This window comes from Talpa europaea (genome assembly GCF_964194135.1).
Source record: "Talpa europaea genome assembly, chromosome: 3".
NCBI lineage: Eukaryota > Metazoa > Chordata > Mammalia > Eulipotyphla > Talpidae > Talpa > Talpa europaea.
In genome coordinates this window covers 130,050,399-130,074,177 of record NC_140069.1, presented here as the reverse complement: position 1 = coordinate 130,074,177, position 23,779 = coordinate 130,050,399, and the positions used below count along the sequence as shown (strand labels likewise).

The following is a 23,779-nucleotide window of genomic DNA, read 5'->3' as shown; positions in this document are numbered from 1 at the left end:
TATTAGAGGTCTCATTATCGTTTGTTAGCTTCTTTAGAATTTGCCACTTGACCCCATGCTAGGAAAAGATTGGTGCTATAGAGTGATTTACTGTTCAGTTCCAGTTCCAGTTACATGTTACAGTGCTAGGCCAGAGGCTCTCTGGGGCTCCTTCTCATCATAATACGTGATATTTTCAGTATTAAAGAATTTTAAAAATCTTTTTAAAATATAGAATGATTGACTTTGAAATTGGTACATCATTTAAATTGGTACTAAGTCTTTGACTTAGTAAAAGAATTCTGTATTATGTAGTTCCTAGGCTTTTAGGTAAAGTGTTTGAAAGCAGAAGGATCACAAAGCTAGAGAGGCAGTTGATTCATCCTTGGATGACCTTATATACTAAGTCAATCTCCAGCCTTGCCTCTCTTTAACTGAGATGCATGGGGTCCAATTTGGGGAGTAACAAATAATTAGTCTGTTTTCTTTTTCTCCCAACAGCCACTTAATCTTGAAAGTAGTCCATCTTGTCTTTCTTATACTTCCACCTCTTTATGCTGATCAGTACTAGTTTCTTTTCTTCACATAATATAGTTTCTGCCCTCATTAGTCTGATTATTAGACTCATTCTGCTGCAGATTTTTACATCTTTTTCAAATGGTTCAGATTTAAGGAAATGGTCCAGAATTTAAATGTGAGTTCTAGATTTTTTAATACTATACTCCAAAAATAGTCTGACTAGTAATGAGGTACTAAAACATTCCTTGATTTGATTAAACATTGTTCTGCAAATGTTTGTAGCAAGTACTTTATACTGTTTGCTCTATTTTTTGTTCAGTCAAACCCTTCATTTTTTCACCTGTATGGTCGTCAAGGCAAGAGGGTATCATATTTCATAAATATTTTTTAGAACTTGTACTCTGAGCTTTACATTTATCTCAATATCATTTCTCTATCTGTACCATCAACAGTTTAGGAAGTATTTCCTCTCTGGAGGCAGAGATAATGTCACCTTGGAGATTGACATGGGTAGGACTTAGATATCTCAGATGTTTAGAAAGTTACTTTATTAGACCACCAGATGGAGTGATCCATTTACACGTCTCATTGTCAGGATTTTTAACATCCCCCAATCAAATGTTATTAATTTTAGTTCATGATTTTTATAACCAATTACTATATAATCATTTATGGGTATTTTTCTTACAGTTTTAGAAATTTTTGTATTAGAAAATCTGTGAAAGTAACACTTGTTTTTAAAGATTTATGCATGCAAGAAATGGGGTATATAGGTCAGAGGTGTATGGAGGGTGGGGGTGAGAGGATTCACCAGAGACAGAGTGGGGAGCGGAACCGGTGGATCTACTGAAATAACACTGCTGAGGGGAGCAGCAGGAGATACAGGAGAGGTCTGCTGCACTGTGTGGGTCACCTCCCTGACCAGCGATCGAACTCGTGCTGCAGTATTTGCAGATAGCTTCAAAGTGCAGACACTTAACCCCTTGCACCACCAGGGAGGCCCCAAGTAACACTTTTTTAAAATTCTTCAATAATTGTTGAATATTCTCAAACCCAAAACTATATGTAAGAGCATGAATGCAATGAATTGGTAGAAATTTTCCAGATTTTACTCAAGCTAAATGGTTAAGACTTTTTGGTGTGTCCCTTTTCTCAGATGTCTGTGGGTATTCTCATTACCTTTCTTGCCTTTGTGCTTTCATTCGGTTCTGTAGCTGTGATTTCTCCTAAAACTTTCTTGTCTCTGCTACTGACTTCTCCCTGATTGTCAAACTGTTTACTCCCATCCAATATCAAAATTGCTTTCAAACTTAATCTACCTGAGCAGAATACTTAATCCATGTTCCCTAACCCTAGTCATACTGTTCTCTACTTGTTCTTCCCACCTCAGTGAAAGGCCTTGATACTTCCCACCTCAGTTCCACCTTGATACTTTGGCTCACTGTGGTCCCTCAAAAGTTCTCTTAGTGAGTCCCATTGTCTCTGCCTTCAAAAACATGTCCTGAATCTGTTTCTTGCCAGCTCTGCTGCTACTGCCCTAATCAGGCTACTGTCTGAACTACACTAACTCCCTGTCTCCCTTATGCACTCTGTGCACCCTGCTGTTGCTTTCCCGCATAGAAGCTGGAATTAACTTTCAGAATATAGTTCATTCAGATCATGTCACTTGCCCTATTCAGAACTCTTTAAGAACTTCCTGTTATGTATGGACTGCAATCTGTATTGCTTAAATACTGCTTGTGGAACTCTGCATGACCCAGTTCCTGGTTCTCCTGACTAACCTCCTTCTGCTCTGCCTTTAACTCAGTCCAGTCTAGTCTTCATGATGGCCCTTCAGTTTCCTCCGTGGAACCTTTGAATACGTTGTTCTCTCTCATTTTTTTCAGGTGTCTGTTCAGATGTCAGTTTCTCAGAGAAACCTTCTGTAACCACCTGACCATAAACTTAGAAATTAGATAGTTTAAGTGAATTAATTTTTATGTTGGTCACTGTATTATATATGTCTAACAATATTTCTTTGAATTTGTTTTCTAACAGAGAAAAGACGAGACCCCCCCAATGGTAAGCTCTTTGATAATTATTGATCAAAAAGACTTTGGATTATAATTTAATTATAATATCTAATATGTAATATCTATCATCAAGTACTGTAGTTTATTGTTTTTTAAAATAACATGATAGGTGAGGCTTAGAAATGTAATAGACTTTAACTTATTTCTAGAGAGAGTACATATGATGAAGATTACCATTACTTATATTTTAATTCTGTATTCACAATTGATTAAATTTAGAAATTATACAGTCTGGTTTTAATGTCTTCCTTAAGGGTGATAACTTGTATCTAGTGTATTTGTTCATTTACTACTTTAAGAATTAATTTTTTTCCTTACTTCAGATTTCACACTGGTGATACGAAACTAGCCCTTTTCAGAATGAAACACTTACTATGATAGTATGTTTAGAATTAATAGTAATAGTACGTAGTCCTCTGTGACTTGATAATGGACATTAGAAGTATTTATAGATTCATTCATTTTAAAGGTGTAAGTGGTTTTATTCTTTTCTCTGTGGAGAGGGGATCCATGGCTTTCCTCGTATTTTAATACTATCCCTGACCCATTGCCCCAGGACCCTTTATTACATGGAAATAACTATATTCCTGTTGCTTTTTAAACAAATCTGTTACCTTCTGATTTTGCCTTTAAATTTGTTTTCTTGATATAAAAGCATGAACCAAATATTGCTTTATTAAATTTTGATTTATTTACCTTATGATTAAAAGACTAAAGTCTACCATCAGTAGTACTTACAGTACTTTTAAATGGAAACCTTAATACTTTATAGGCTGTTACAGAAATTAAATGAAGTAACTAAAGTGCTTGTCTACTACTTAATATTAGTTATCAAGAAAACAATGACAATGATAGCAGCTGCTACTTAAGGATGATTTACTATCTACCAGGCACTGTACAGCAACAGTGAAGTGTGCTTATGAAGTAGCTGCTATTATCCCCAACTTATGATGCACAAACTGGGACACAATGATGTAAAACTTGCTCAAGGCCACATAACTAGTAAGGGTGGAACAGGATTTAGGCTCAGGCTGTCTTAACTCTGGAGTTTGGCTCCTTCACCACTTGCTATGTCGGTGATTTTGATGAAGTACAGACCTAGGGAGAGTAGGATGTCTCAGTTTACACAGTTAATATGTATGTGGCAGAGGCAAAGGAAGCAGAAGTAATTTAGAAGTCAATCATCTGTGAACTTTTAATGTGGTGTTAGGATTTTTCTCCTTGATGTGTGCTCAGTATGTTAATCTCTTTGAATTTATTAAATTATTTTGCACTCGGTGAGCATATGTGGAGTGTTGTGGGGAAGGCTTCCCGTGATGGCATCTTTGAAGAAAATAATTTAAGGTTGTAAGTGTAATGTACAAATAATGATATAATTCAAGTTGATAGTAGATACTTTTTAATTTAATATTTTAAGTACATATAGAATGTTTTTCTGAAGAGACATCTAATCCATGAATAAATAGAATGTGGATATTCTTTAAGTGATACTGGTATCTCACTGTTTTATTATCCTACTGAGGGAAATACTCATGATTTTAATCTAGTGCTTTCTTTGAGATTGCTTTTGATTTAGATCTGTAGTTTTAACCATTTGGTGGAGTGGTCCCAACTTTATGGAGAGTTGAAAATAGTATCCTTAAATAAGGGCAAAATTAGATAGCATGTATTGCCAACAATTTGTATTCTTATTTACTTATTTATAACATATATATAATGTGGTATTTATAGATTACATACATAATAAAGAATGAAATAATAATAAAAGTCTGATTTTTTTTTTCCTGCTGAGCATTGGGTTGTCTTGTGTGGCTACTGCTGTTTAGGAGCTGACAGTTACTTTTCCATATTTGGTGCATGACCACTAGGTGGCAATGGACACCTTAACCACCTTGCAGTGTCCATGCAGGTGCTTTGCCTCAGATCCTTGCTTAGATCGTCAGTTCAGCGGACCTTTTCAAAGTGTAACTATTAAAAAGTCACATTATGTAAAGTGACATATTCCTGAAATGCAATTCAGTGTCTTCCTCACTAACTCCTAATTCCTACATCTTTCTTTTTTCTTTATTGGTCAGTCTCACCTTTTAGTTTAGATGCTTTCCAATGATTTGTTCTCAGCTTCATGACTGAATGACATCAGAGGCCTCTGGGCCACCTGTTTCTCAACTGTTTTACCTTGGTGAGAGTTCTCTGCTTTTTATGTAATTAAGGGGAAGACTTTAGTTTGTTCCCTCAGCTTTAAAATTAATTAGAAATGCTATTCATTGAGAATATAAAAACTTCAGTAACAGTGATCAGAAGAAAGTAATTTGTCATTTGACTGTTCTTTTAAAAAAAAAAGGTAAACAGCCGTCTCCATTTTGTATTTTAATACACGTTCTTAGGATGAGTGTAATTTCACAAATGGAATAATTAAACTGTATTAGAAATTAATTGAGAGTATATCTGCTATGATATCTTCCACAAACTTAACTTTATTAAACCATGAGTCTGCTCTTTATACAGCTTATCCTTTTATTAGTGTCACTTTTGAAACAAACTTTTAATTGGACGTTAGAACATGGCTTTCAGCATATTTCCTAAACTTACTGCTTAAATGCTGAAGTAAATGACTATTTTCAATATAAATAACCAAGTGTCTAATCTCTTGAATGTGTTAAAACCTTTTGCCTAATTTTGGAAAGTTACTAATATTTATTGAATGATAAACAGATTGTAAGATTTGGTAATTCTTGGTCTAAAGACCAATTACATATGATAATATTTGTAAAATTAACATTCTCAATCACCTTATGGTTTGACTTTTGTGTAAAAATTGTAATATTTACTTAGATAGTAGGCTTGGAATGAAGATATCAGAGTTCACCTTTGCCTTTGTCACTAACTATATGACTTTAGGCAGGTCACCTGACCCTTTTTGCCCTTAGTTTTCATCTGTAAAATGAAAGACTTAGAAAAATTCTCTAATTTCCATTCTAATGCATTTTTTCTATATATCTTTAAAATCTGGATTTTTCCTATATAGGCGTAAATTTTGTTCTTGTCTCTTCATTCTTGAATATTCTTCAGAGATGACTGGGTATTTTCTCTAGTGTATTATGAATCAAGCATATAAGAACCTTAGCTTTGTTTCTCAGAAAAGATCACTAACTTGAATAATTTGAACTAGTAAACATAACTTTACCCAATTCTACAACCATTTAGAACATCCTTAGTATGAGATTGCTTTTATGTAAGCTACAGCAGCGTAAGAATATTTTTGTTTCTTCCTAAAATCTCATTGTAGTTGTTAATTATTTTTAAATTATTTTTAATGGTGAATTTGGTTGCTGCTTTTTTAATTGCTTTTAGACACCTATTTCAGAATGGTGGTATGTATAGAATCCCTAAATCTGTTGCTCCCAAATCTGTACATCATTTCTTAATTCTATTAAGTATTAACATAAGAGTAAATTGTAATTCCCTCCATCTTATTGTGAATGGTGTGGCTGATTGGTAAAGATAAATTGTAAAAGAGGGCAGAAAGGGAAAAAGAAGAACTAGAAGCAGATTACTAGGTAAATCTATGAAAATACGGGTATGATCCCAATTCAGAAGTCTAGGTAGTCTCAATAAGTTCCTTATAATTGTGAAAGTACAGCAAATGCTGACATCTGAAAAGATTTGGAAATCTAAGTCTTTATCTACTATTAAGTTTTGTGTATTACTTAACTGACCTTTAATTCTTGATCAGATTATTTTCAGAGTATCTCATGACACTGAATAAGTATGTAAAGATCTTACCCCTATTATTTACTAGTTTTTTTTTTTCCCAAAAAGAACTTGTTTTTGCCAGTGTGAACAGTTTCCCATGGAATTTTGCATGACATTATTAATAAACTTTTAGACATTTATATATTATACAGACATATTAGTGTGGGAAAATAGCTGAATTTTGGAGATATTAAAAATATGTATCTTTCCAAATTGCTTGCTTGTCCAACAGGGTGGCAGATGGCTTTCATGATTTAGCTCTATTTTATCTTTAATAGTGGACTTGAGCAAGAGAAAATGGGTTATGTATAATTTGCCTATATACATAAATAATTTTCTTTTAGAAAACTTTAATGAATAGGATACATTTGAGATTTTCAGCAATTTGAAGAATTATCATCAAAATGTTATTTAGTAATCACTTAATATACAGTAGTCTATACTTTCTTGGGGCTCCTTTTTGCCTTTCTGTGATTGTGTTGGGGTCCCCAAGACCACACCCTGCCAGGTGGTCATTTGATGAAAAGACTTAAAGGACCAAACATATAGTGGCATTTATGGCAAAGATTTATTACAATATAAGAATATAAAATAATCGACAAAGGGAAATGTACAAAAGGTTAAGTCTAAGAGAAACCACACACAAACTTCCAGGAGTCTTGTCTCATAGGAGTCACAAGGAATGTGCTTAATTCCCAGTAATGAATTGTGACAACACATGTGAAATGTTGTCTTAAGGAGAAGCTCATTAGGGACTCATTGCCCAGTTTATTAGGGGCAAGTCACAAAGGCATTCCCTGTCCAGCACATACCAAGTGACTAAACTCTCAGAAGAAAAACTGTCATTGAGCATAAACTGTCCTGTTAGTACAGTTTAGGCATATTGAACCTCACATTAGAGCATAAAGGGAACATTCTAAAAATCCACGTTCTCTGATTGTCAGTAAGGACCAACTTGCAAGCAGGCTTTTCTAGAAATAGTAGTCTTAGGCCTGATGTTTTTCTGCACAGTGATGATTTTACAATATTTTGAAAGTTGTCATTAATTGTGTTAGAGGAACTTGATCTAATAGAAGGTTTTGTCAGAGATATAGTTATTAAAATGGAATATAAGAAATATGCATTTCTCTTTAGATTAATTTTAAGAAATTTTTAAGTTGAATAGATTTCATTCAGACTTATGCTTTTTAAGATCAAAAATATTTATATGAATTATAAAGCAGGTGCTGCATTTAGTGTCACTCTTGAAGATGCTATTAATAATGTCTGAAGGTGCCATATGTATTGTTAATATTGATCCTGTGGAAGATGAGTATTTTGCAAGTTTTCTCCATCTTAAGTTTTTGGTATCTCTACTTCTGCTGGTCAAAGTGTATGTATACTGATGAGGAAAATATTACAGGACTTAAATATGGCAGTTTGGGGGAAAAACAATAGTGATAATAACATAAGTACATTTTTCCTAAATGTACTGCTTAATTTGAACAATGTTAAAACTAAATTACTTTGTTAGCAATAAAACAAAGTAGGTGACTGTTTTCTTTTGCTGTTGTTTTATGATAGATACCACATTACCAAAGAGTAGTGTGTTAGATATGAGGCTATTATAGTCAAAACTTAAGGGATCAAGCCAATTAAGTTCTTGTCGAAAATTCATATTCTTCATAAGATTAAATGTTATAAAAACACTAGTTTGCTTTGAAATTATCTATGCTAATGTATTTAAGAATTTATTAATAGGTTTTTGAAAATCGGACAGTACTTTTTCCATTTTTTTTAATTAGCATTCAAATTTAAACTATAGTAATGAAGTGGTTCTACTTCAGAAGATACTCAAATTATAAATTATAAGATAACTATCTTATAGTAATAACAGTCTTAAATTATTTTGCTTTCACATTATTTTAACTTTACTTGCAGGTCCTAGTCTACCAATGGCAACAGTTGATATAAAAAATCCAGAAATCACAACAAATAGATTTTATGGTCCACAAGTCAATAACATCTCCCATACCAAAGAAAAGAAAAAAGGAAAAACTAAAAAGAAGAGATTAACCAAGGCAGATATTGGAACACCAAGCAATTTCCAGTAAGAGAGTACTTTCGTTGTTACTGCTCATTAGATTTTCCATGAATCTTAGCTTATTTACCTTTTCACCCATCAGAAAAGAAAAATCAGATAAAGTTATTTCTTAGGAAATAATAGTTATTTCTTGGGCATAAGACGATTTGTCACTTTTCTCTATGAATGATATTTGGAAATTGCCTAAAAGCATTGTTCTACTCCATTTGGACTATAGTGCAGAATACCATAGAATGGGTGACTTATAGAGAACAGAAATTTATTTCTCACAGTTCTGGAAGTTGGAAAGTCTAAGATCAAAGCACTGGTGAGTCTTGGTGTCTGGCAAGATCCTACTTTCTGGTTCATAAGCTGCCATTTTCTTGCTGTGCTATTTTTGGAAGAGGGCAAGGAAATTCTCTGGGACATGAATGGACACCTATCCCATTAATGAAGGAACTACCCTTATCACCTGGTCACTTCCCAAAGACTTCATTTTTAATACCATCACACTGGGGATTGGGTTTCAACACAGAATTTTCATGGAACATAAATATTCAGTCTGTAGCTGGCATCGGTCCTTTGGCTCTTATATGACATAGTTCAAACATTTTTGTATGCTTTATTTCATTAGCTCATTATAAAACTCCTGTCCTCTCTTATTTATAAATGCTTGCATTTTTATACTGCTTGACAATTAAGGAAATGGATGCTTAGAAAGATTATACAAAAATGTTAATATTTAGAAGAAAGATGAAAAGAATTCTCATCTTCTGGGTGCCTGTACAGTTTTTCCCTGTTTATGAGAACTATTAGTTCAGACAAATACTCAATGAATGGATTAGATTTCATATATATTATGTTTTTAATGCTACTTATGCTTTTTATTTTTTAATTCTTCTGCCTTCTACTTTAGGCACATTGGACATGTTGGTTGGGATCCAAATACTGGCTTTGATGTAAGTGTCTTTTCAGGTCATAAACATTATTACTCTATGTAGGAATTTTATGGAGATTTGTGGGTTTTTATATTAATTTTAGTGTGTATTTGAATGTATTTTCACAGTTTGTATTTATTTAAACATACCACTAAGGTTTGAAAATATAATTTTCTTTCATTCATGGCTAAGTCTCTAAAGACAAAGATTTTGATTTTACATATGGTGTAAGTAAAATATTTGTGTTTTAAAAGCTAAGAGAAGAAAATTATTTTTGATAAGTGATCATTTCAGGGGAAATGTGCCGAATTATTGGAAAATAATCAAATTCTGAATATGCAATTGTTAAATTGTCTTGGTCTTTTTATTTTACTGTTTTTTATGGCAAGTTCATTTCATTAATTTGTAGTACTATGGACAAGGTAGGTAAAACGGCTGGTAAAAATTAGTGTTTTCAACATATCTTTATTTTGGTTACCAAAATAATCTGTATTTCACATTTGACAGGTAATCAGAGTTTTGAAAAATTATTTTGAAGAGAAATATTTGTGATGTCAAAAATCTTTTTGGTTATTTTGTTAAACCTACGTATTCCACAAATATTTTATCTAGTACATTTTTGTGTTGGACATTCTACAGGATGGTTGGGGTTATATAGATATTAGTGGGCCTCCCCCATGGCGCAGCTGGTTGAGCGCAGCACTATGAAGCTGTCTACAGCCTCTGCAGTGCGCGTTTAGTTTTTACCCGGCCAGGGAAATACCCACATGGCACAGCAGACCCTCTCCTGTCTCTCCCACTGCTCTCCTCAGCAGTGCTTTCCGGTCCGTCTGCCTGTTCTGCTCCCCGCTCTGTCACTGGTGAATCCTCTCACCATCCTGCAACTCTGGCCTGTACCCCAGTTCTTGTATAAAAATAAATAAATCTTTAAAAAAAAAGATTTTTTAAAAATCTGGCAATATTCAAATTTTGATTTACCTATTTTTGGTGTTAGTGATTACATCTAAATCTTATTTTGGACAAGTAAACTAAATGAACCTTCGAGCTATCTGAATCATGAATGACTTAGAAAAAAAAATTTAAATGAAATAGATGACCTCTCTTTTGAAGATGGGAAACAAAAAGATAATAGGTAAAATATAAAATCTATTCTTTGTTCTTATCTGTTGTGTTTTGTTGTTTTTTTTTTTAAGATTGATTGATTTATTTATACAAGCATTGGGTACAGTCAGAAGCACAGGAGGGTGAGAGAATTCACCAGAGCCAGAGCAGGGAGCAGAACAGGCAGACCGACGAAATACACTGCTGAGGGCGCCATGTGGGACCCTCGCCAGCACCCAGGGATCTAACCAGCACTGCAGAGGCTGCGGGCAGCTTTGCAGCCCAGCGCTCAACCGCTGTGCCACCAGGGGAGGCCCCTCTGTTTTGTTTTTTATAAGCAAGTTTAGCATTTAAATTTCATTATGCTCAATTTTAAAAATTGGGGTAGATTTTATAGTTAGCATTTGTTTTATCTGTTATAGCTGAATAATTTGGATCCAGAATTGAAGAATCTTTTTGATATGTGTGGAATCTCAGAGGCACAACTTAAGGACAGAGAAACATCAAAAGTTATATATGACTTCATTGAAAAAACAGGAGGTGTTGAAGCTGTTAAAAATGAACTGCGAAGGCAAGGTAACTTTTATTTTTATTTAGGCATTTTGATCCACTTTTTCTTTTGTATTTTTTGAGGTCACTTTCATGGAAGAAGTTGTATACACATTCATGTGAACCTTGTTTGAATTTATAGATAGCTAGTTTGGCCAAGTATACTGTTTTTACGTTATTTTGCTATAATTTGACAATGTTTTGCATATTAACAAAATATCTTATATTTAGTTCATGAAAATCCATACAGAGTCTGGTGATTGTATTTTAGAAGAAAAAAATTTTAGCTGCCTAATATTTTACTTAATGAATCTTAAAAGCCATCTTTCAAGTTATTATTAGTAAGTAGTCACTTAAATATAATCATTATTTAATCAGTAATACACAATTTCAGAATGTAAATGGTATTGTATTTTGAATTACAAATATTTTTTCCTGACTTAAGTATAAAATTTGTCATTTGGTACCTAAGAGCATAAATAAACAACTTGCAGCTTAAGATCTGATACTTTACTTATAGCACCTTGTATTGTAGTTACGTCTTAATCATTATCACAATAAAATACAAATATAGTAACCTTAAATTTTCCAATAAGGCAGTCATGTATTAACCATTTCAGTCATTAGGGGCTGCTTTTCTTCTTCCTAGTTTTTACATGCTCAGTATAGCAAAGCAAAAAATTAAAACATTCTTTTTAACTATCTTTTTAAATTAAGTGTTTGACTTCCATGTGTCTTTTTCACTGCTGATGTTTATTTAGTCCCTAATTCATTCATTTATTCTTACATTCAGTAAACATTATCCCAGCACTCATCTTTATTTAGGATGTTTAATAAAAGGATATGGTTTCTGCCCTCAGAAATCTTATAATCTGGTGTGGAAACAGATTATGTAAATCATTAGGTGGTCACAATTGCTGTTGTGGAAACATGTACTCATTTAACTAAATACAGTGTGTTACTAATTTTTTGAAAAAATAAGAAAATTTCCAAATTTCTTCTAGGGATTTTTAATAAAAACATCTTGGGCACAAGACACTTTTAAATGCTCCCAGGGAGTAGGTCAGAGTTACTGTTCAAATGCAGGTGATAGAAGGTCCTGAGGACGCTCTGTATTCCTTGCTATTTCTGTGCTGTTAACACCCACTATCACCTTCTGGAAGGCTCGGTCTTTCTGAGCTCTCTGAATTTATAAGTTTATAAATTACTCTTGGCAGTTATTAGACTGTCCTTACTACTGCTCTCTCACCTGAACTACCTGTAATTAAGAGATGACTACATTAATTTGGGCCTGTTTTTTAAACTTTATTATTGATTTTTACTTTAACTGTTTTAAAAGCATCAAGATAGGCATGTCTTTCCTTGTCGAATTACCTAAAACAAACAAAACACAAACGTAGTCATTGAAAAACATGCTTTGAGAACAATGTTATTTTCTTGTCATACTCAAGAACCTGACTGCTGTTGCAGAGCCTTACTAGATACCAAAGAAGGATTTTATAGAAGATACATTTTTTAAAAAGGAAGAGTGAGAGATGTGGTAGTTTATTAAGGAAATGTTTTCTAGGAAGAACATTTTTTAGAAGTATGAAAAAAAATTAGAAGGGGAGAAGTTTATGAAGTTGTCTTAAAAATACATTTTGTAAAACCTGAATGAATGTCTTAAAACTTATTTTACACAATCATGTAATCAGGTTATATAAAGTGGTAGGCTTGTGATTTCCATTGTTTTTCTTTTTGTGTGTCTTTGCAATTTTTTAAATCCATTAACTCCTAATAATCTGCTCTGTAGGTCCACCACAGTGGAGTGGTATGTATGTGGGATATTATTTGACCCAGTGTCCTAAATTATGCATGCTGTGATGTGTTTATTTTGAAAGAAGCTAGAGTTCATTTATCATACCTCCAAATCTAACATCCAGCTAGTTTTTCTGCCCTCAATTTAAACCAGTGTTTTGGGCATAAGATACCAAAGTAAAAAGAAAATTTATTTCTTTATGAGTTATAGCTCATATTTCATTTATAACTTAGATAATTTGATTGAAATTCCGTGGCGTTTTGAAAAACAACACCTCTCTTCCAGCACCACTGTTTTTATTATTACTTTTAGTGCTTGTTATGCTTGTTATTATTTCAGTAACTTATATAAAATGTACTTACATTTTTATATTACATTGGGATTAGGAGGGAAGACTATAAACCTTGTGTTCTATAACTCAAAGAATTGTCAGAATTCCATTAAATTTAAATTTCTGTTGAATAGCACTTTTCTGTTTTATTAGAGTACATGAAAGTGCTTTAATGTTTGCTTAATTTTATAATACATTTCAAGTGTTATTTTATAATTTCTGGTTATACTTCTTATAATCAAATATCTAGAGTAATCTACCAATTACTCTTAATATTGATCTGAAATAATCCTTATTTTTAAGTACATTGAACTTTATAGTGTACATCAAGACAAGTTTTTCTGTAAACCTCATCTTTCTTTGTAACTAACAAAGCATTTATAGTAAAATCAGCTTTTATTTGTTATAGCTTTTGTTTCATGCTTATTATTTTTTTTTCTTTTTGAAAAAATTTCAGACATACTGTCATTGTGATACTGGTGTTTGTGGTGACTTACAATTTTGAAAATCTATAGGCCATCAGATTTTCTTAGAGTGGTGTATGTGGTGTCTGCTTAGGAGGTTTTCTTTGTGCATGTAAACCTGACTAACACTGCACCATCTGTCCTTTCCTCTCTGTTTTTAGTCCCTTCACATTTTGCTTTGGGATATGGCATGTCTTTTGCATGCTTTTCTTTTCATATCAACATATTAGAGACTAAAAAGAGAATTGGTAATAGATGTTCTTCTAATGAATATAATAGAGAAGTTTATAATCACTTTTCAAAGATAATGTAAATGCTGAAATTGTGTCATACCCAAACTGGATGCAGATGATAATTTATTCACTGTGAATTTAGGCTCACCCTTCCCCTGAGCCACAGCAACTGTCTACTTAAATGAGTATTAGCTAGACCCCAAATTATACTAATAAATATACTCATTGCAAGTTCAAAAGAACTTTAATTCTATCTACTGAGAAATTTATCATTTTGCATATAAGATTATGGATCTAGAGTCCTCAGTAAAACCATGGTTGACTAATGTAGTAGAATATGGTGGATCTTTTTCCTCTTAACAAACAACTGGCATAAAAATGCCAGTTTAGATAAGTATTCCTATTTGAAGTAAAAATCTAAAGCTGATTAAAATTAAGTTTTGTCCTATTCAGGGATTATACACAATATATATGTGCCCTATCTTCTGTGTTTTACCCTTTTATTATAAAATATGTTTAAAAAAAAAAAAAGACCTTGCTTTTAAGACGTTTAAGTCTCCTTATTTTGGATCTGGTAAAAAAAAAAAATTACCTTAGCTGCAACATCCAGATCTCCAGTATGTCTTGTGTAAATCACAGGAGCTTCCCCTTTGAGTTAACCTATCTCTAACAGGATTCATGCTTTTGTTTATTGCTATATATTATTTCCAATTTTAAGTTTGTATGCCAAAACACAATGCCTTTGTTGGCCTTTCTGCATCTTTCTAATGTTTCCAGTGATTGAATCAAAGTGAGGGATATTTTTTCCTGTCTGGTGTTGAATTATTGAGCATCAATAAGCCTGTTGTTATTTGTAATTAAAGTAGGTCTATTTGTATAGATTGTATAAATATCCAGCCATAAAATATTAAAGTTTGTATCAATAATACAAATAGCTATTATGGAGTTTAGGGTGTCTCCTAAAAATAGTTAATTTTTCAGTCTTTAAATGAGTGGAGAAATAATGAAGTCATTGTTTTATCATTTTCTCTATACTATTGGTAAAATCATGTCTCCAGAAATGTAATAAATTTGTACTTAGATTTTATTTCCCTATTATCATATTTTTACTTAAGTAAAATAAGAATGTAAATATCAATACTACTGAAATAATATTTTATTAATAACTTTAATTTTGCAGTATATTAATTCTGTTAATTTGTTTAAAATCACTTAATGTCTCCTAAATATAATGAAACAATTAGTCTCCCTTAATACCATCATTAGAATTGCTGATCATCTTTTGGAAATATAGGACATTTATTTGTGATAGTGTATAGAATGTTACATTTTTAGCATACTAGATATATGTATATATCTTATTATATATATTTTAGAAATGTAGTACACTATAAAGTACAAGTGTAAATTAGGTGAGATTATACTATTTAAATCTGAAGGTAAATTTATTAAAAAAAAAACTGTACTTGATTCTTTATAGAAGGAAGGTATCCATTAGTTTTTATTAATGTGTAAAGTAATGCTTATTGACCAAAATGTTTGATTTTATGGTTATATTTTTGTTGTTAAATTAAGCATTTATTCCCTGCCTCTGGAGGTGGCGCTGATTCCTAAAAATCAAATTCTGCAGTTTAACCAAAAATTTCCCAAGAAACAACAGGAAAGTGATCTTTAAGCTGAGTATTCCCAAGTAGGATTGTAAGATATCTATGCTCATATATCTTTGTAAAATAAAGATGAGTCCTCTTTTTTCCCCTAGTTTATATGTATATACACACACACACACACGTGTATTGAAGTGAGATGCTTTTTCAGTATGTTTGTGGGGGAAGAAAGAAGCATGCTTTTTTTTTTCTGTTTTTATTTCAGCACCACCTCCACCACCACCGTCCAGGGGGGGGCCACCTCCCCCGCCTCCCCCCCCACATAGCTCAGGGCCCCCCCCTCCTCCTGCCCGGGGGAGAGGCGCCCCTCCTCCACCCCCTTCTCGAGCTCCCACAGCTGCCCCTCCGCCGCCGCCTCCGTCCAGGCCGGGTGTGGGCGTCCCCCCACTGCCCCCAAATAGGATGTATCCTCCTCCACCTCCAGCCCTTCCCTCCTCAGCACCAGCCGGGCCTCCACCCCCGCCCCCACCCTTGTCAATGCCAGGGTCAGCGGCACCACCCCCTCCGCCCCCGCCCCCGCCTCCCCCGGGGCCGCCCCCGCCTCCCGGCCTCCCCTCTGATGGTGACCATCAAGTTCCAGCTCCTGCAGGAAACAAAGCAGCTCTTCTAGATCAAATTAGAGAGGGTGCTCAGCTAAAAAAAGTGGAACAGAACAGTCGACCGGTGTCCTGCTCTGGAAGGGATGCACTTTTAGACCAGATACGACAGGGTATTCAGCTGAAATCTGTAAGTAATCTCTTTTCATTTTAGCCTATCTGTCATAGAATTTTTAAGTAACCTACAAGACATCTCTGAAAAGTTTTTACTTTTTCTCGTGGTATTCACTATGAATTTCTGGTATTTTTATATGCCATAAAATGCACAAATTTATACCTGTGCCAATGTAACCATAATTTTGTATCAAAATATTACTCTAGAAAGTTTCCTCATCCCTCTTCCTGTTTATTCCCCCTCCCAGAAAGAATCACTGATCTGATTTCTGTCACAGTAGAGTAGTTTTGCCTGTTCTAGAACTTGATATAAATGGAACTTTTTATAGTATGTTTGCAATTCATTGTTCTAGGCTTTACCTTTAAAATTAAAGCTAATTTAAAGAAAAATCTTTATTAAGCTATGGAGAAGTAAAAAATTGAAAACAAATGTTATCACTTCGGTAAATTCAAACCAGTAACTTTATGAAAAGTAAACCATTTTCTAAATTTTTCTGTTCTGAAATTACTAGTAGAGAATCAGACTCTACCGAAAATTGAAAAAGATTTTTGACAGTGATGGTAGATAATTTTGTATTCTCTGAATTGGATGAGGTGTCATCATTTAACCTTTAAATTTAAGGACCAAATAGTAAGTATTTTAGGCTTGCAGGCCGCATGACCTTTTTTGCCACTGTGTAACTCTGCTATCTCATGGCAAAAGCTGCAACCACCAACAATACATAAATGAATGGGAATGATTATGTTCTGTAGAGTTTTATTTACAGAAAATTGCATTTCATGTGATTTTCACTGTCTCAAACACTCTTCTTTTGATTTTCTTTCAACCATTTAAAAATGTGAAAATCATCCTTGGCTTTGAGGTTACATAAAATAGGCCACAGCCTGCATCGATGCATCAGTGGTAGGCCCCTACCCTTCAGCCTAACCTGCTTGCATTCACGTACATCTTTCTGGAAATATAAATAACAGATACCTCTTCCATACTTTTACAAAAGGGACACTTTTATCATAGGCTTAAGAAATTTCGGGTATTTAAATGTATCTGAATTTTTTCTTGGTATGTATTAGGGATGACACTTAGACAGCCTGTGAGTAAACACCCTGTCCTCTTTCCCAAGCTTTCTCAAGAGCAATTGAAGAACTTAAATAACTAGCAGGGAGAATTAGTGCCAAAATGACCACAGCCTAGATGAACAGCAGTTTTAACGGGGGTCCCTTGATTTTAGCTCTTCCCTTAGAATCGGTGCTTGTTCCTGCGTCACTCTACCGTGCAGGGTTCCCATTCCCAACCTGCCTTTTTGTTTCTTTTTTCTGTTTCCTCTCTCCTCCACCGCCAACTTCTTTTTCTCTCATTTAGTGCTTGTAAGAAGGTGCTTTGTATTTAATTAATTCAGTTGTGTCCTTTTTCTTAATTTAAAAAGTTGGTGAGTTGTATTTCCTAACTACTCTCCCATCACTTTTTCCTATTCCAACCCTTCAGCCTCCCCACCCCCCAGTAAAACAAACCCTGTAAATTGATCTCAATTTCTTTTAGAGAGAAAAATGTCTTTCATTCTAAATTTAGCATGATAGGTCATTTTTATCTTAAATAATCATTTTCCTTTGGTTGTAATTAGAGACTTGTCAGAGCGTAGAACCAGTAAATCACCTTTGTGTTACACATGAGGTCTGAGTCCATAAATACTTTATTTAAAAAAAAAAACCCTCTACAGTTGAAATCTCTGTTTCTTTAAATATTTTATGTAAATCATCAATTTCCCTGTGATGAATGTGACTAACATAAACCACAGATTTACTTTAAAGTGCTGGCAGGAAATACATAAGTATTCACTTACATGTATTTTGAATTCCGTGTCCATAGAACCTCAGATAGTATTGTGTCCAAATAAGTGCTTCAAAAGATTCATTATGACAGTGATGTTCTCCTGCAGTCCTCTCTGCTGTGTTACCACGTTGCTTAAAGGGAGTTTAAATATTTCTGCTTGCTGCTGTTATACATCTTTGAAAGCCTCATATTGAAATTCAAAGCTCAGAAACCATTTGTGTTGTCTTCATTTTTGTGCTTCTATACCAATAATAGTTAATCTACAGTCTAAAAACTTAGTCTACTTAGAACGGTACTTTCTGAATATTTTTTTTCTTGAATGTCTATGGACTTCCATGTTCTCTCTCGTTAAATAGGAGTCTTGGAATTAGGAATAAATTTGTATTGAATTTACATTTTAATGAGAAACTTGTATATTGATAGCCTCAGCACCCCCTCTCCTTACCCCTCCCCCATGTAGTTTGTAGTAGATAGAAGTAAGTTAGTTGCTTGGTGTAGTAGACACATTTTGAAAGCCTCCTAACTTGTGTCCTTAGGGAGAAGGGAGGTTCATTTTGAATTATTAGGAAAGCTGAGTTTCTCTAGGAGAACTTTTCAGTTGCACCTAGCTATATAGTAAGTGTGTTTCTCATCCAGCAACTTGAGGAATTTAAATATTACCTTAACTTTACAAAATAAAATGTCCTGTGTGAACAGCTATATCGTTTCACCAGCTAGGGTTTTGTGCACTGAAAAGAACAGATGAAACTCATTTGTCAGGCAAGTATTATTCATGAAAGGATTTGATTGTTATTCTAAATTTGGAAGTATACTAACGGTATACATTAAGGAGGAGAGGAATTATATTTTTCATAGTTCTCTCTTTAGGCAGCACTTTATTTCTTCTTAATTTAGTTGCCCCTGCACTGGACTTGCTTGTCTTGTTTATTTTCCTTTACTTACAAAATAAGTAATTCTAAGAAAATAAAGCTTACTAGAAAGAAGAAGAATTTTCTAGTGATATATTTCTGAATTTTGCTGACTTACTTTTTCAAGGTATCTGATGGCCAAGAATCTACACCACCGACACCTGCACCCACTTCAGGAATTGTGGGTGCATTAATGGAAGTGATGCAGAAAAGGAGCAAAGCCATTCATTCTTCAGGTATATTTGCATATGTATATCTGTATTTAATAAAGTTTGTTACTGGTTTTATTTTATATCCCATTCTTTGCTCACTTTCCCCATCCTATAAACATTTATCGATTCTAGAGTGTACTTTTTTTTTAGAGATTTATTTATTTATACAAGAACTGGGGTACAGGTCAGAGGTGCCAAAGAGTGAGAGAATTCACCAGAGACAGAGTGGGGAGCAGAACAGGCAGATAGACCGAAGACACTGCTGAGGGGAGCAGCAGGCTAGACAGGAGAGGTCTGCCACGCCATGTGGGTTTCTCCCTGGTGGGCTGGGAATCGAACCCGCACTACAGAGGCTGCGGACAGCCTTTGCAGCATGGTGCTCAACTTGCTGCGCTACCGGGGACGCCCTAGAGTATACTTTTAAAAGTTGTTTCCACTGTAATGAATCTGTCAGAAGCTTAATGATGTCTGGACACCATAACCAAAAATTAGTAATCACTATAAATCAGAAGAACAACTTTAGGAAAACAACAGTCTCTTATACTAGGATATACCAATAGACTACCTGGCAAAGAATCTTTAAATAAGTCTTGAGATTCCTGTATCTCATTCTTGTGCATTCTTGTAACAAGAAATTCAAGAGGTTTGTCTGATCTCTGAGTTTTTGAAATAGGGTGATGAAGCCTAAGTGAGGTGACATTTGGGAAAAGACCAGAAGGAATGGAGTGAACGGTGTCGAAAACTCTCAAAGATTTGTTCAGGTGACAATGACAGTGCAAAGTCCCTAAAACTGGAACAGCAATGAGGTCATTGTGCAAGGATAAGAGTAGTAAGGGTAGAAGATTCTTCCCAAAGTAGTGGCGATGATCCAAGCAAGAAACGGAGGTTTGAATCAGGTTAGTAACACCCATGAAAACTTAGCTACTATATATATTTTAAATGTGAGGATCATATTGGGTTTGCTGATAGGCGGGAAGTAGGATTTGAAGGGGAAAAAAAAAAAAGAGTAAGGATGACCCCAAAGTTTTTGGCCTGACAGCAACTAAAAGGTTGAAATTTTAATTAACTTCAGTGAAGGAGTAGAGGAGCAGGTTTGAGAGGAAAGATCAGGAGTTTGGTTTTATGCTTTTCAAATTTGAAATAGTTATACATTTTCAAATGTAGGTGTTGAGTAGGCATTTTGTTATGAGTCTGAAATTCAGAGGCGCATTCTGGGTTGTTAGTGTAAATTTGCATGTCATTAACATATCCAAAATATTAGAAGTTACAGAACTGGATGAAATCCTGAAGAAGTAGGTTTATGTAGAAAAGAGTTGTAACAAGGCCTGAGGGCTAGAAAACGTAGTATCTTAGGGGCCAAATGATGAAATATTTGAAGGAGGATTGGGTGACCATCTAGGGCGAATGTCTGAGCAGTCAGGCAAACAAGAGCCAGGAATCAAGCACAGCAAAGGAGGCTGTATCGGGATGGCCTGCTCTGGTTTTTCCTTGGCCTTGTCCCAGAGAGGTTTCTCCCTGTCACTGAAATTAAAACTGGAATTGGTATCCTAACAATGTGAGCTATATTTTTTTACTTTTCTTTAAAGACAGTTATTAACAGGAGCTTGAAAGCATATTCTCTTAGTTTGCATTAGTCAAATCAGTAAGTAACCACATTTTCTTCTAGAATGACATTCTAATCTGTTTGGTGCTCAAGTGTTCTATCAAGACATAGCAATTAATAGTAATAATTATAGAAAAATACGGTTACCTGGGCCTCTCCGGTGGCGCAGCGGTTGAGCGCTGGGTTGCGAAGCTGCCCGCAGCCTCTGCAGCACCGGTTCGATCTCCGGCTGCTCCCCAGCCACCGGAGGAGGGTCCCACATGGCGCGCAGACCTCTCCTGCCGCCCGCTGCTCCCCTCAGCAGTGTACTTCGGTCCTTCTGCCTGCTCTGCTCCCCGCTCTGGCTCTGGTGAATTCTCTCACCCTCCCGCGCTTCTGACTGTACCCAGTGCATGTACAAACAAAACGAACAAATAACTAAAAAAATGAAAAAGAAAAATACGGTTACCTAAATTGATAGTGTTGATAACACATTTTCTTACTCTACCTTTTCAACCTGGTTGGGTGTCAGAAAACATTCAGCATTTATTTGAGCAAAAGTAGTATCGCCACACCACTCAGGACACTTGAGGGCAGGGACAATTTCTTCCTCGTCTATCCGTGTTCAGTGTCTCTCAGAATGAATACAATGACTGGCATGGAGGAGGACATTTTTGAACTGTGGAGAAATATGGCAGAAGCTTGAGATGGTAAGAGAAGACTGTTGAAATTGTTGTCATTATTAAAGTGAAAATTTGGCTTGGGACTAAGGGAAAATATCTTTGTACCTCTTTCACTTTTGTATATTTCCATGTTCTGATAGCCAGAATTCCAAGTATTTCTTTGTAGAAGCCTTCAAACAATCTCTTTACAGGAGGAAAGAGATTGTCCTGTACACTGTTCCTCTGTGTCCACATATCCAGTTCTTACTGACTCTTTACTGAAGCATTACCAAGTATGATTACTCAGCTATTATCTCACTGTACAAACTTGATCTTTGTAGTTTTTATGAGGTATATATTTTTTAAAGGTTAGTAGCTATGGAAAGTTGGTATAGTATAGAAGTATGTTCATAAAATTCGATCACATCTAAATATTTTTTTCATTTACTAAAGTGTTTATTTGGAAGCTTCTGTGAAGCACTGTTCTGGTGCTGAGGATTCAGCGATAAGACAGGCAATAACTCTGCTGTACCAGAGCTCATATTCTAGTGTAAAGACAGTAAATCTACAATAAAACAAGAATTCTAGGTAGTGGTTACTGTTATGAGAGGCATTCATATTTTACATATGATGGTTAGGAAAGGTCTGTTGGAGGAAATGATTTTTGAGTGACCCTAAAAGTTGAGAAGGCTCTTCTAGATGGAATTGCTACTGCAAAAGTTGTAAAGCAGATAGAAGCTTGGCATGTTTGAGGGGTAGAAGGAAGGTGTTGTTACTATAAACCGTGAATTGATGGCAATGTTATGAGGGTTTGGGTAGAGGCTTGGGGGAGATTGTAATTGGGAAAATCTTACACATTCTTATAGAGTTAGGTAATAGCAGATTGTATTCAATAACAGTGGTCAATTACTGAAAGATTGTAAGAATGATAGAAACATGGTATTTTTGAAACTTAGAATTTAGGTGTCACCCCATTGCTCTGAAACAAATGGGACTGTAGAGTTTCAATATTCCAAGTAAGATACAATGGTGGTATGCGAGTAGCATGGAAGTGATGAGAAAGAGCAGATGATGGATTAGAAATGGGATGGTGAAAAAAACAACAATCAAGTAATTTCTAGGTTTTTTGGCTTAAACAATGAGAAAATGGTAATAGTAATTGTGAGGGCCTCACTGAGGTTGTCAGGATTAGAAAAAAGCATGTTGGCAAAGGAGATAAAAGTTTGGGGCCTCCCCGGTGGCGGAGGGGTTGAGCGCTGGGTTGCTGGGTTGCGATGCTGCCACAGCCTCTGCATCGCCGATTGGATCCCTGGCCACCGGGCGAAGGTCCCACATGGCGCGCAGACCTCTCTTGCCACCCGCTGCTCCCCTCAGTAGCGTGTTTCGTCATTCTGCCTGTTCTGTTCTCTGCTCTGGCTCTGGTGAATTCTCTCACTTTCTCGCACTCTGACTGTACCCAGTGCTTGTATAAATAAATAAATAAATAAAATCTTAAAAAAAAAAAGTTAAGTTTGGAGTTTGAGAATCCATGTGAAGAATAGGAGAAGGTAGTTTGATTTTTTGCCTTATGTGAGCCCAGTATTCAGAGGCACCAACCCAGATGTGATTTTGCACATAAAGAAACACACAGGTTAAAAATTGTTACATAGATATTAAGGACAAGAACCCAAGCCTTCTGATCCTGTTCTAATCTTGAACTCACCTTGAACTCACCATCATACTCTTTAGCTGTATTAGGTTCATTTTAAACTGACTTAAGTAACTAGATTCCTCCAAGATTCAGCTGCTTTGTGTTTCAGAAATTGAATAATTGAGCTGTCACCCATGAATTATGGTTATTTTATTTATACATGTGTTTTCATTGCTTTCTCTTGATGACTTTCTTATAGATGAAGATGAGGATGAAGATGATGAAGAAGATTTTGAGGATGATGATGAATGGGAAGACTGATCTATATATTATATATATATTTTTAAGGTGAAATACTAAACACTACTTTCTGTCTATGGATTCTGTAAAATTATCATGTAAATGTTCTACCAATTTGCTGTATATTTTTGTTGCCTTTTTTGCTTTTTTTTTAATTAATCTGTGCAATACCTCATTTAATCTGTAAAGGTTTTTCATAACAAAGCTACTCCCTGTTAATTGTGTGCAAGTTTACACCAGGATGCTCACTTAATTTGTGAATATTTTCCATTCCATCAACAAGGGAGTTTAAATATTATGTGTGAGACTGACAAAAACCTTAATGTAATTTAGTTATAATGCCAGAAGGAAGACACTATTTTCATACCCTACTTTTTCTGTACCTAAATTTTCTTATTAAAATCTAGTATAGCACTACATTCTTTTTGAAGTGATGCAAACCGTAGTTTATTTAGCCCCTTCATTTTGAACACAATGCTACATG

General features: G+C 34.8%; 1 protein-coding gene across 1 annotated transcript in view; it reads left to right on the top strand.

The window, feature by feature from the left end:
• WASL (WASP like actin nucleation promoting factor) overlaps nucleotides 1-23,570 on the top strand; it is a 54,267-nt gene extending 30,697 nt beyond the window's left edge. Inside the window, exons 5-11 of the mRNA XM_084229198.1 lie at nucleotides 2,536-2,559; nucleotides 8,244-8,412; nucleotides 9,302-9,344; nucleotides 10,847-11,000; nucleotides 15,669-16,189; nucleotides 19,037-19,145; nucleotides 23,255-23,570. Of these exons, the coding sequence (XP_084085324.1) occupies nucleotides 2,536-2,559; nucleotides 8,244-8,412; nucleotides 9,302-9,344; nucleotides 10,847-11,000; nucleotides 15,669-16,189; nucleotides 19,037-19,145; nucleotides 23,255-23,316 (1,082 nt within the window). The 3' untranslated portion in view covers nucleotides 23,317-23,570. The remainder of the gene's footprint in view (nucleotides 1-2,535; nucleotides 2,560-8,243; nucleotides 8,413-9,301; nucleotides 9,345-10,846; nucleotides 11,001-15,668; nucleotides 16,190-19,036; nucleotides 19,146-23,254) is intronic.
• The last annotated feature ends 209 nt before the right edge of the window (nucleotides 23,571-23,779 follow it).